At 48.9% G+C, this 13,601-nt stretch overlaps 1 protein-coding gene across 1 annotated transcript in view; it reads left to right on the top strand.

Moving 5' to 3' along the window:
• The first annotated feature begins 123 nt into the window (after window positions 1-123).
• LOC124511519 (polycystic kidney disease protein 1-like 2) overlaps window positions 124-13,601 on the top strand; it is a 67,861-nt gene continuing 54,383 nt past the window's right edge. Inside the window, exons 1-5 of the mRNA XM_047078816.1 lie at window positions 124-424; window positions 2,466-2,630; window positions 4,807-4,992; window positions 9,171-9,281; window positions 12,391-12,538. Of these exons, the coding sequence (XP_046934772.1) occupies window positions 124-424; window positions 2,466-2,630; window positions 4,807-4,992; window positions 9,171-9,281; window positions 12,391-12,538 (911 nt within the window). The remainder of the gene's footprint in view (window positions 425-2,465; window positions 2,631-4,806; window positions 4,993-9,170; window positions 9,282-12,390; window positions 12,539-13,601) is intronic.

Here is a 13,601-nt window from a genome sequence, read left to right as displayed (position 1 = left end):
AGGTAGGAGCTATTATTGGATGCAAAGAGAGAAGGAAAGATCTCTGGCAGACAGCTGTGAGCCACAAGCATAAGAAGGACCTGAGCACCAGCTCCACCCAGATGCTCCAGTGGCGTTTCAAGGATGAATGCATTGGGCTTGCTCCTCTTGGGGCTTGCTTTGAGGTTTAGGGCTGCAATCGCTAAGCCAGAAGACGGCAGCTTTTGCTCAAAGAGCCGAGTGGCTTTCAAAGACTCTTGCTATGAATTTGTGCCTCTCAGCCACACCTTCTATGGTGCCCAGAGCTGGTGCGAGGGGCAAGGGGGCCATTTGGTCTTTATTCGTGATGAGGACACCCAGAAGTTTCTGCAGAAGCATATCTCCCAGGACAGGGAATGGTGGATTGGACTTGTAGGAAACTTGGCTCGGAATGGAACCACAGAAGGTAGGTGCTATGGAAGCTGTTTTCACAGGAAGCTGGTGGCCGCAATTCTCACCATTGCTTCTTAATCCGGAACCGCATGGAACAATGTAGTATATCCTACTTCTCATGGTAAGGACACCCTCCTCTTTTGTGGATCAAATGAAATGATTCATGTACAGTATCTAGCACGGAACCTGACACATAGAGGACACTCTGGAAACGTTCATTTGTTTGAATGTGTCTAATAATAATATTAGCTATGGCTCCTTCAGTTCTTGCTAGAATAGTGCCCAGCACTATCCTTAGTACTGCTTGCCTGTTATCACCTCGAATCCCTACAATAACCAGTGAGATGATATTGTTGCTTCTCTTTTACAGATGAGGCAACGGAGTCTCAGGAAATAATTACTAAGCTATTTTCAAAGCACCCCCATGTGGCTTTCCCCATTTCTTATGAGAGTAAAGCAGGTTAAGAGCTTGGCACCACCCCCCATTCACATTCGATGGTCTCGTTTTAATGGTCCTCCTAGAAACACTTACTTACCTTTGACTCTGTGAGGGCAACTTCCTCCAACCCCAGCACGGTCTGCTGAGTCTTCTATGCACCTGTAGGGCTTGTCCACACCTCTGTGAGGGTATTTTTGGCATGACTTCAAGTTTTTAGGTGTCTGTCTTCCTTCCTAGACAGTGAACTCCTCGAGGGAAAGAACCACATTCTGGCCACTTTTCTTTTCCCAGTGCCTGTACACAGCAGAGATTGGACAAATGAACATTTGTATTCAATTTTTGCACCTGTCCTGTGAGGTATACATTGCTACTCGTATTTTATGGATGGGAAAATGAAGTCCAGGGGGAGAAAATGGTTGGCTCAAGAGAACACAGCAAGAGGACTTCCTCTTGAGTCAGCAGCCTGCCACATCACATTGTCCTGTTGAAGCCACTGGGTTTCAGAAATGCGTAACTTGGTCTGGGCTAAGCACTTAATACCAGAGTGGATGGAAAGGCTGAGAGAGCAGTTGGGAACGCTCATTTTAGGAAACTCATAGCCACTGGATTTGAATTCTAAAATTCATTTTCAGGCAATATCTATTGAATAGTTTCTTGATTTGTAGATGTAGCAATTGTGGATTTCTGTATATTGAACATCACTTCCTATACATTTAAAGGAGTTGTGTCTATTTGAAATCACCAAGGGATACCACATGGCTCATTTTACATAAAATGAGGCAGATCTGTGTAGGCTGACATGTAACAACCCCCAATATTTAATGTTATTGAAGAAGAAGCAGAGTGTCATGTGGAGTATGATGGCATTTGTGTAGATTTCAGGCACTCATAGATGCTGATATAGGGATAAAACTCAGTCTGGAACAATTCACAAGACACGTAAGAGTAATGGGAGTAACCCATAGGTTGGGAGGGGGGTGATGTTTTCATTTTATGCCCCTTTTCACTCTAAAAATTTTTTAACCATTCATATGTATTTTAAAAAACGAATAAATACACTTTTGAGTCTTTAAATATTTGACTTTTAGCGTTTTCTAGATTTTGAGTGTCCTTGAAATGCCTTTGTATTACACACACACACACACACACACACACACACACACACACACACTTCTTCAAGAGTCACATCAGTGTGTTCATGGGGCTGAGGAGTTCTGGACATAAGGAAACTTTCCATTTTAAGTGAGTGTGCCCAAATATATTTGACAAGGGCCCCTGCTGCTCTCAGGAACACCTTCGAATGTCCTGAGGCACACTTCTGTGTTCTTTTCTAGGTGATGGTAAGACAGAGCTAGAAGCATCATGTCCTTAATGAAAGTATTTTGTCTGGGCTCCCTGACTTGGCGCCCCGGTTTCTAGGTTGAATTCTTACATCTGGGTGTTGAAAAGTAACAGCTAGCAACGCCCTTCGTTGGCACGGGAAAGAGAGGCCGTCAGCCTGTCGGTCTTAACCGGGCACCTCCTGCAGCACCAGGAGCTGAGCTGAGGCAAGCCCTGTGCATAAAAAGGGTTGGAGGAGCGTTTGTAAGTCCTGGTGCTTGTGTTCCCATCCCAGGGCTGGGGACCTGGCTGGACAACTCAAACGTGAGCTACAGCCACTGGCGCGGAGGGCAGGCCTCTCTTGCCCCCGACGCCTGTGGTTACATCGGGAGAGACGCTTCCTTTGGGTGGGTGGCCTCAGACAACTGCACGCAACCGTCTGCCTTCATCTGCGAGTTTGGTGAGCTGGCCTCTGTTGTGGGGTCTCCCTTCTTCTGTCTCTCTGGGCCCCTCTGTGTGTCTCTGTTTCTATTTCTTTCCAGGTGTCCCTGGGTCTCTCTCTCTGTCTCCACGTCTCCTTAAATGCCCGCCTGTCTCTGTGTCTGTGTTTGTGCCCCTCCATGTGTCTCTGTTTCTCTCTCTTTCCAGGTGTCCCTGGGTCTCTCTGTCTCCACGTCTCCTTAAATGCCCGCCTGTCTCTGTGTCTGTGTTTGTTTCATCTCCCCAGCTCACAACCCTGACTCCCTGTCCACTTACCTACCAGCTCCCCTGCATCCCTCTTTTCCTCTCAGACACCTGCATCTGGGGGCAAATACCCAGCCCTACTTACTCTCCTTTCCAGTCTTCCTAAAAGGAGACATGGTCCCAGGAGGTTGGTCTCACTCACCCTTGACGCCTACCGCCCTGGCCGGCCGGGTCTGAGCCTCCGGTGCTCACCCTCCCTGACTCCTGAACGTCCCCGCACTCTGTTCTTGTGTCCTTTCCAGATGCTGTCCATGGTTGACCCCCTTTGTGCCCTGGGAACTCCTCCCTGGGGACTCCGTGTAAGAGCCCCGGCATGAGTGACCCATGGCCCCATGATGGGTCCTGCCTGCCATGCAGGGACCCTGGCATAGGGGCCTGGTCTTGGAACTGAGCTACCCCATGTTCCCCTGACTTTCAAGCCAGGCTTAAGGGAAGCTTCCAGGCTTCCTGGGCTCAGCCCCTTCCCTATCCCCAAGCCCCTCAGTGAAGAACCCCAGCTCCTGGGGCCCATTCTGGATTTGGGCACTTATAGGCCCCCTGCCTCCTTTCCCCCGTCTGGTTTTAAACAGGTGCCATGTAGCGTTCACTTCTCCAGCCTGGCCGATTTTGGAAACTTGGAGCTTCGGGGACCTATGGGTCATACAACTTCCCCCTCTTTTTATCACAGCTCCCCAGTGCCTCGCCCCCTTGTGCACCCCAACTCAAGAGCCTGTCTCAGAATCTGTCAGCCCCAGGGCCTTGGAGCCACTGGTACAGGTCACATCATGAACAGCTAACACGCACCAAGCAGCACTTCCAAGAACAGACTCGCGTGCGTTTATTCATAATAGAAGCACCTCTGCTTTGAGGCGAGGCCTATGATAAAGCTAAGAACAGTGGGGCTCAGAAAGGGTAAGCTCCTTGCCCAAGACCACACAGCTGGGAAGTGACCATGGTAAGACCTGAACCCAGGTTTGCCTGTGGTCAGAGAGAGACTGGCAGATGCTGGCTGCTGTCGGCTTTGGAAATGGAAGAAGGGGTCACAGTCCAACAAATGTAGCTCCTCTGGAAAAGGCTCGGGAGCAGGCAGAAGAAATCAAGTCCACACCTTGATACTAGCCCAGGAAGACCCACTTTGGACTTGTGACCTTTATAACTAGAGGATGATAGATTTGTACCGTTTTCAGCCATGAATTTGGTGGTAATTTGTACAGAGAGCAGCTGTAGGAAACTAACACAGATTTTTGGTCTCATCCTCTACCCTGTGGTGTTCCCACCAGGGAGATGGGCCGGAGTTTGGATTCAGACTTTCCTTTCCGGCTCTGCTCACCTGAGCCAAGTCATTGTTTTCCAACAAACATTCACTGAATGTAGACCACATGCCAGAAGCCGGGCTGGAGGCGGTGGGGTGGGGGAAGGTGTCTCAGCACAGCGGCCCCCCTGAGCCTGATGTTCCTACCGGGGAGGATAGTCGCCCAGCTTCTAGGATTGGTAGGAAGATGCACCCAAGTCACTCATTCATTCAACAGGTGCTTGTTTAGCGTCTGTGACGAACCAGGCATTGTTTTCAGAAAAGACTCAAGTTGCCACTTACAGCTCTTACTCTGCACGTATAAACTCATGTAATCCTCTTAAAGACCCTGTGGGGGTGCAGTACGGACGCTCCCCTGTGCTGAGGGGCACAGAGAAGCTAAGGCATTTGCAGAGCACACAGCCAGTGTGTGGCTGGTGGCACCTGAGCCCAGGCACTCTGGCCCCAGAGCCACTCCCACGCCCGCCCCCGTCTATTTCTCACTCCTGCCGGGTCCCTCCACCTCAGCCCTCCCCCCGACACCCTTCCCCTCCCCGTCAACCAGGCACTTGCCCAACCGTGACCATGACCCCCCCTAAGCGTCGCCTTCCCTTTGTCACAGGCGTTGGCCAGAGTCTGGCTTGTGACGGCCTCAATGCCACCATGCACTGTGGCTCAGGGGAGGTCATCCAGATCCAGGATGCCTTCTACGGACGCCAAACTCCCCATTACTGCATCCAGGATGCCGCGCGGCCCTCAGACCTGGAGGAGGGATGCGGCTGGCTCGGCGTCAAGGACGAAGTGGCAGGTAGGCCCCAAGGACAGCTCTGGCTGTGGGGGCAAGGCAGGTCATGGTGCCCCATGCCTAGCAAAGGGTTTTGGAAGGCTTGAACCATCTTCACATCTGACCTTGGGCCTCCAACATTGGGAAAATGGGGCCGTCTCTGCCCACAGCACCATGCAGGGAAGCAAGGGGGCCAGGGCTCGCCTCCTCCTCACCCAATGCCACACCCTCCCCTGCGGGCCAGGGGGGCATTCTGCTCCCCACTCCACTTGGTCGCAAGAAACATTGCTTGCTTGCTTGCTTTTTTTTTTTTTAATGTTTATTTTAGTTTTGAGAGAGAGAGAGAGTGAGAATGAGCTGAGGAGGGGAAGAGAGAGAGGTGAACAGAGGATCCAAAGCAGGCTCTGCCCTGACAGCAGAGAGTCCCATGTGGGGCTCAAACTTACAAACCATCATGACCTGAGCCAAAGTTGGATGCTTAACCACCTGAGCCCCCAGGCACCCCACCTTCTTTCTTTAAAAAAAAATTGTTTATTTCTTTATTTTTGAGAGAGACAGAATGTGTACGAATGAGCAGAGAGAGAGGGAGACAGAGAATCCTCAGCAGGCTCTGTATTGTCAAGGCTCAAACTTGTTTGAGGCTCAAACTCATGAATCATGAGATCATGACCCGAGTGGAAATCAAGAATCAGATGTTGAACTGACTGAGCTACCCAGGCGTCCCGCTTTCTTTTTCTTATTTAATTTTTAAAAACTGCTGAATACTCCAAACATATAGACAATAAAAGCATTTTGGGGTACTGGGGTAGCTCAGTTAGTTGAGCACCCTACTCTTGGTTTCAGCTCAGGTCATGATCTCACGGTTCATGGGTTCGAGCCCTGCATTAGGCTCTGGGCAGACCCTGAGAAGCCTGACTGACATTCTTTCTCTCTGCCCCTCCCCCACTCACACATACGTGTGTGTGTGTGTGCATGTGTGTGTACATGTGCTCTCGCTCTCTCTCTCAAAATAAATAAACTTAAAAAAATATTTCGGTGAATCCCCATAGACCTCCTACCCATTGTTGTTAAATCCTGATGACATTATTCCATATTTGCTTAATGTCTCCTCATTACACAAATGACATGACTTTGAATTTTGTATTATCCACTGTGATACACATACCAGTTCGTTTCATCTATTGTATAACTACACCATAATTCGTCTCTTTCTCTGTTGAGAGTTGAATGGGTTGTGTCCTAATCCCTGGCTATTGTGAATAATGCTGAAACACACGATCGTGGTGGCAACTCTTGTCCATGTGGGAGTGTTTCTCTATGGCCTTGTTTCTCTAAATCACATTAAATCTGCCTGTGAGCTGCATTTGCCTGGTGACGAGGGCTCAGTTTCAGAAATTACAGGGGCTCCCTGCACCCTCCTGGGGGACACAAAGGTCTTAGAAACCTTTATCGTCCAGGACGTAGGGATTCCCCTCCTCTCTGCTGTTGTTATTAGTGTTGGGCCTGCAGGGTCCCAGGAAGGCAGACAGTCTGTTGCTTTCTTGGCCAAGTGAGGACACAATAGTCTGTGCCCAAGCTGGGAGCTCTGGGGCCTCAGGCTGAGTCTCCCCACATACGTCTCTCGCCAATTCCCTGAGGGCCTCTGCCTCCACCCAAAGGCCCTGTGAAGATTCCAGGAGGAATGCCCTGTATTCTCAGAACCTGCCAAGCGGCCTCGTCCCCGACTTGGGGAAGATGCTCCCTCTGCCTGGAGAGCGACTTGCTCTTCTCCCCCCACGTCTGGCCTGCACTGTCCCTGGTCCCCTGGGAGCAGGTGTGGGGGAAGGAAATACTGTTCTCCCCACCACATCTGGCCCACATTGTCCCTGGCCCCCCGGGGCAGGTGTGGGGGAAGGAAATACTGACATCAGCCATGTGACTCCCATTCACTCTCCTTGTTGCTCTGGCCTTCCTGAGGGGCTGTGGCCCCTCTGAGCGGGAAAGGCCTGGGCTGGATGGGCTGACAGATGTGCCTCCCTCATGGAGGCGTGGAGGGGGCTGAGTGGTCTATTTCCCCAAAGGCCCAGATGCAAGTTTCCAAACCTTGCAGCCACACCCCAGAGAGCAATTGGAGGGGAACCCTGCATCCTCTTGGGAGAGGTCAGAGGAACAGATGTGGGCAGGGTCTGGGGGGATCCGTTTGTATCTAAGTGGCAGGCTCACTCATTCATTCAGCCAGTTGGTCAGTAAACATTCGTTCAGCCCAATCTCATGCCATGCTCTATCCTGGGCTCTGTGGATAAAGGGATGAATCAAACAGTTTGTTTTTCAAAGAGCTTGCAGTCTAATGGGGAGACAGATAATGAATACAAGCAACGGCCTAGCACTGTGCTCCATGCCATAACAGAAGAGAGCAAAGGTGCTTTGGATTTACTCATGCAAAACTCATTTTGTACCTGCTAGGTGCTGGGTACTGTTCTGTGTGCTGGAGATACAGCAGTGAACAAAAACAAAACAAAATGCTCCCATTCTCTTGGACAGTGAAGTATACGGCTGTGGATGCACACAGTAGGGGCAAAGAACTCTGAGGGGTATATCAAGCCGAGTCCCATCAGGAAAACAGAAATCATGTTAGGTCTTTCAATAGAGGGAATTTAATGCAGGGAGCTGGTTGCCCAGTCATGGAAGTGCTGAGAAGTCAAACAGGGGATAATGATACCACCCTGACACAAGCAGCCACGGAAAGTCACCACTACCCCTAAGGGCCAGAGGGACAACCTGAGTGGATGGTCTCACCAAAACCAGAAGTGACGGCCATCCTACAAGTGCTAGAATCATGGTGGAGGCTGCCCTGTGGGAGCGAGGCCCATGAGGGAGGGCCTATTCAGAGGGAGCTGCAGTCAGAGAGAGGATGAAAACACAGGATAAAAAGCCCTCTGCCCTCTTATGTCTTCCTGTCTGGGGAAGGCAGAAGTATGGCCCCCAAGATTTGCCATCCTAATCCCTGGGGCTCCGCGGGTGTGATGAGATACCTTGCCTGTGAATGTGTTAATTTGCATGGCAAAGGGGCTTTGCAGATGTAGTTACGGTTCCTAATCTCGATTATCCAAGTGGGCACAATTTAACCACATGATCCCTTAAAAGCAAAGAACCTTCTCTGGCCAAAGGCAGAAAAGAGATGTGGCCAATGGAGAAATCAGAGTTTAAGTGTGAGACAGGTCTGATACCCTCCTGCTGGCTCTGAGATAACAATGGAGGGCCACGTGCAAGGACTGGAAAATGGCCTCTTAGAGCTAAGGGCGGATCCAGCTGACAGCCAGCAGGAAACGGGAACTCATTCCTACATCCTGGGGCACCTCACCCACCTGTCGCTCCTCCCAGGCTTCTGTGTAGGCATGTAACTCATCTGCATGGGCAGGAGGGAGAGACGGCAGGTGACCTGAAGTTTCTGGCCTGGGCTCTCCACACTTCTCCTTCCTGTGGGCACCTGGACGGGATTCCTGATCTTTTCCCTCCTTGCCAGTTCTCAGGACGAAAGTTCCTACTTCAGGCCATGTGACTGGATGCTACTGGACCAGTGGTTCTCAAAGTGGGGTGCCAGGGCCAGCAGCATCAACATCACTTGGGAGCTTGTTAGAAAAGTAAACAGTTTTTTATAAATGTTTACTCATTTTTGAGAGAGGGAGGGAGGGAAGGAAAGAGAGAGAGAGAGTGTGTCAGTCATTAGGGGACAGGCAGAGAAAGGGGGACAGAGGATCTGAATCAGGCTCTATATTGACAGCAGTAAGACTGATTTGGGGCTTGAACTCACTAACTGTGAGATCATGACCTGAGGTGAAGTCAGATGCTTAACCAACTGAGCCATCCAGGTGCCTCTAGAAATTCTAAGGAAATTCTTAAGCTGACATCTACACCCACTGAATCAGAAGCACTGGGGGTGGGACTTGGAAATCTCTATCTTCCAGAGCCTTCCAGAAGATTCTGGCATATTCTAAGATTTGAGAACCCCTGTGCTGGCCCCTGAGCTGCTTGAGGGAAAGAATCCTACTTCTCTCTCCCCCTAGGACCTCGGCCCCTGCCTGGTCTTCAGTGGACACCAGCAGATATTTGTGGGGTGGAAGGTGGGTGAATGAATGAATGAGAGGCCATTCATCTCTGTCTGAACCTGTCCCTTTCTGTCCTTCCTGCTGTTCCTGCTCCTTCTGGGATTCGGCACTTCCCAGGCCAGTGCCAGGGGCTGCAGGTGTGCCAGGTGGCCGCAGATGGGACCTACTTTGGAGACCTGTGCCCCACCCAGGGCAGCTACCTGTGGGTGCAGTACGAGTGCCAGGAAGGTGAGTCCCCAGCTTGCCTAGCCATGGGAATTCCCGATTTCCACAGCAGGTCCAGCCCCACTTGGAGCACTGGGAGCAGACACCCCTGGGCGTCGATCTGTGTACTAAGACTTCCTCACCCACCACTCGTGCCCTGCAGCCCGACCTCCCCATCCGGCTTGGCCTCTTGGGGTAAAGAGTCTGAGGCTCCTGATGCAGAAATGAGCCATCAAGCCAGAAGTTCAGTTTCCTGGAGTGGCCCAACAAACACATCAGATAAGGCCAGCATTGCTTGACAGAAGAAAGCCAAAAGATGTCTCACTCCCCGACCCCACACCCACCTGGGCCACCGCCCTGCCCTGCCCGTAGGCTGCATTTTAGATCACACATGAACTTTTAAAAACTTGAAAGATCTAAAAGTAACATGTATAATTACAATTTATAAAACTGTCATAAATCAAGAAAGAAGAATTCCTCCCTTCAATTCTCCGGTCCTACTCCTCCTAAGGAAACCACTGCTAAATGTTTACTGTAAGTTCTTCCCTGCTCTTTATTTTTTTTAATGTTTATTTATTTATGAGAGAGACAGAGAGAGAATGAGTGGGGACGGGGTAGAGAGAGGCTGGGGGAGAGAGAATCCCAAGCAGGCTCCGAGCTGTCAGCACAGAGCCCAACATGGGACTTGATCTCATGAAACGTGAGATCGTGACCTGAGCCGAGATAAGAGCTGGATGTTTAACTGACTAGGCCACCTGGGTGCCCCTCTTCCCTGCTTTTTAAACTTTTTTCAGACATGGCTGTGTATGAGTGTACATACATAAGTTATAATCATTTAAAATATATTAGTTTACAGCTCAATTTTTTTTTTTTACTTAATAATATATTCTGGACATCTCTCCAAGTCACTACCTTATTCTTTTAATGACTGCATAGTATCCCATCATAAGATCATGTCAAAATTTATTGAACCAGTCCCCTGTTGACGGACATTTAGGCTGCTTCAGATTTTCTGTTGTTAGGTGCACCCTGCAGCACTCATTCTCATGCGTATATCTTGACATGTGCCGGATTCTGTTTAGAGGAGAGGTCCCTAGTACAGGGAATGCTGGGTCACAGGGTATGTGCAGCTTAAATGTTCAAAGATGCTGCTAAATTACACTCCAAAGTGGCCGCACTGATTTGCACGCCTACTAACCGTGTATGAGAGCTCTGCTTCCCCCTAAGGCAACGTTCTGCCACCGTCCAGGGAATCAGTCACAACACACTTTCCACCGAGAACACGAGTGACGGTGCAGGGAGCTCTGAAGGGGAAGAGCGAGTCAGGGAATGTTGGGGTCCCCAGGGACGATCCAGGACAGCAGGGTCCATGGGTGTAGAAGGGGGGGGGTACTACAGAGAGAAGGGGACAAGTTTTACCAGCGCCATTAGTGTCTTGGAGATGCCTGGGTGGAGTAAGAGGGAGTGGGACGTCTTCATTCTACTTTCTGGGAAGAAGAGGCCGTGTGTTTTGGCAGTGCTTTCCGGTTGGTGGTTTTGCTAACGGACAAAGGGTGCCCTTTGGAGATCTGCCAGTCGCAGTGTGGCTGTCATTGGACAAATGCATCGCTTAGGCCAGGGGGTGTATTGGTCTGGTGACCCCGGACCAAATTTTCTGCCCCAATTTTTATTTCAAATATCCTGCCCCCATGTGAACCGGTGTGCTCTAATCACAGTGTTTCTGATTTGTAAAGGGAGAGATTCTATCTGGCAGTCCCCCATCCCGTGCCCCCCCCCCCCCCGCCACAGTGCCCAGAAAGGCCTCGCTGCTGCCTGCGTGTCCTCAGGCAGCTATGAATCAGGACCACGAAGACTTTCCGACTAGCTCTGGAAAGTCCTTTTGATGTGCATTCAGCTTCTTCTATCTTTTCCTTCTTCATTTGTGCTCAGAAGCTGAAAGATTCTGCTGCACAAATTAGCCGGGGGCTGTGTGAAGCCTCAGCAAATTCTATGCCCCTCCCCGTCCTCCATAACAGTTTTGAAAGCTCAGGTTTTGTAAAATGTAATGTGCACTAAATGGCTTACAATGAATCTTTGGCCACCTTAGCCAAGTAGATCTTCCTAAAGGTGCTTGGCTTTTTTGTCTTTTTAAACATGATGAAATACATTTAGACAACCAATAGAATCCTGGTTAAATAAATTAGAGTACATTGTGCAGCTATTAAAAAGAACAAGGCAAGGGCACCTGGGTGGCTCAGTTGGTTGGGTGTGTGACTTCAGCTCAAGTCATGATCTCACAGTTCGTGGGTTCGAGCCCCACATGGGGCTCTGTGCTGACAGCTCAGAGCTTGGAACCTGCTTCGGATTCTGTGTCTCCCTCTCTCTCCCTGCCCTTTTCCTGCTCACGCTCTGTCTCTCTACCTCTCTCAAAAACAAATAAACGTTAAAAAATTTAAAAAAATAAAAGAACAAGGCACTTCTGAGTTCATACAGAACCATCTCCAACATATACTAGGTGAAAAAAAAAAAAAAAAAGGAAGATGCCAAATAGTGAACACAGCATGAACCATTTGTAAGAACAGAAAAGTATGTATGTGCTTAGAATGTGTAGGTATCCCTGGAAGGTGACCCTGGATAATGGTAACAATAATTGCCTCTGGGGACACTGCAGGATGACAGGGGAGGGAGGCTTTCTTCTCACTCTATACCCTTTATACATTTCAAATTCTGTACCTTGGCATGTATTACCTATGAACGAAAGATAAAATTTAAAAGAACTTTAAAAAGTAAAAACAGGGGTGCCTGGGTGGCTCAGTCATTTAAGCGTCCAACTTTGGCTCAGGTTATGATCTCATGGTTTATGGGTTCGAGCCCCACGTCGGGCTCTGTACTGACTGTTCAGAGCCTGGAGCCTGCTTCAGCTTCTGTGTCTCCCTCTTTCTCTGCCCGTCCCCTCCCCTGCCTCTCTCTCTCTCTCTCTCTCTCTCTCTTTCAAAAATAAATAAACATTAAAAAAAGTAAAAATAAAATTATAAAAATTTTAAAATCCCCACCTAAAGATAAAGGACAGGTGGATAGAAGAGAGTATGTTTTAAACAGAAGCATGCAATTTTGCTTTGTGATGGCATATAGCATTTTCCTTTTTGATCTGCAGGCCTACAGCTGATGGTGTCCAATGAGAGTTTCACCTTTGACAATGTCACCATCTCCCTGACATGGCTCCTCTCTCCCTACATTGGAAACCTTTCGTGTATAATTAGTACAGGAGATGGCCACACTTTTGATCCCTACTACCCTCCCAGGTAAGAGGAATCTCTGAGCCTTGAGTCAGGATGTATCAGTCAGCTTCTGCTGCATAACAAAACATCCCCAAACTTAGTAGCTTACAATAATATTTATTATTCCTCATGGTTCTTTGGGTCAGCTAGGTGGCTTTGCTTATCTGGGCCAGCCTTGCTGGGGGCGGATGGCCTCAGAAGTCCTCACGTATATGTCTGGTGGTCAGCTGAGTGTTGGCTAGGGGCATGTATTGCACAATAATCACCCAACAGGCTAGTCTAGCCTCACTGGCATGGTGGCAGAGGGTTTCTAGCAGCAACTGAGAACAAGGCCTACTGTGCAAGCATTTTTAAAATCTCTACTTGTATCACATTTTCTAATGTCTCATTGGCCAAAGCAAGTTCCATGGCCACACCCAGGCTCAACAGGTGGAGAAACAGACTCCACCTGTTGATGGAAGAAATGGCAGAGCCACAGTACAAAGGGGCATACGTACAGAAATGGCATGCACAGGTTTTCTCACTACAGAGGCCACGTGAACAGTCTTGAAGAGCTGGGTCCTTATGGCTTCGCTCTGTGTAGAATCTCTCCTGGGTCACTGTCCAAGGAGTTGGTAATGATGTGAAAAAGATGCTTGCATGGATGTGGGAAAAAGATGCTCGCATTTTCTGTTGGCAAGAATAACAAACAATAATAGTAGCAATATTCATAACAGTCCAGCCAAGCAGCTTTCACATATAATCTCATTTAATCCTCACCACAAACCCTATCAGCTAGATCTATGCTATCCAGCAGAACAGCCACTTGCCACATGAGCTATTGGGTATTTGAAATGTGGCAGGTCTTAGTTAAGATATGCTGTTAATTAAAACACACATGGGATTTTGAAGATTTCATCTGCCACTCACCAACCTCTCATAAAAGATGTAAAGTATCTCACTAATTTTTAAATATTGATTACATGTTGAAATGAAAGTATTTTGGATATATTGGGTTAAAGAAAATAAATTATTAAAATTAACTTTATGTATTACTTATTCAATGTGGCTCTTAGAACATACACATGGGTGGCTCACGCTGTATTTC

This window comes from Lynx rufus, unplaced genomic scaffold, assembly GCF_022079265.1.
Source record: "Lynx rufus isolate CCGP_SWC_20201006 ecotype Redwood Valley unplaced genomic scaffold, mLynRuf1.p SCAF_16, whole genome shotgun sequence".
NCBI classification, from domain to species: domain Eukaryota; kingdom Metazoa; phylum Chordata; class Mammalia; order Carnivora; family Felidae; genus Lynx; species Lynx rufus.
This window is presented reverse-complemented; position numbering and strand designations above follow the sequence as displayed.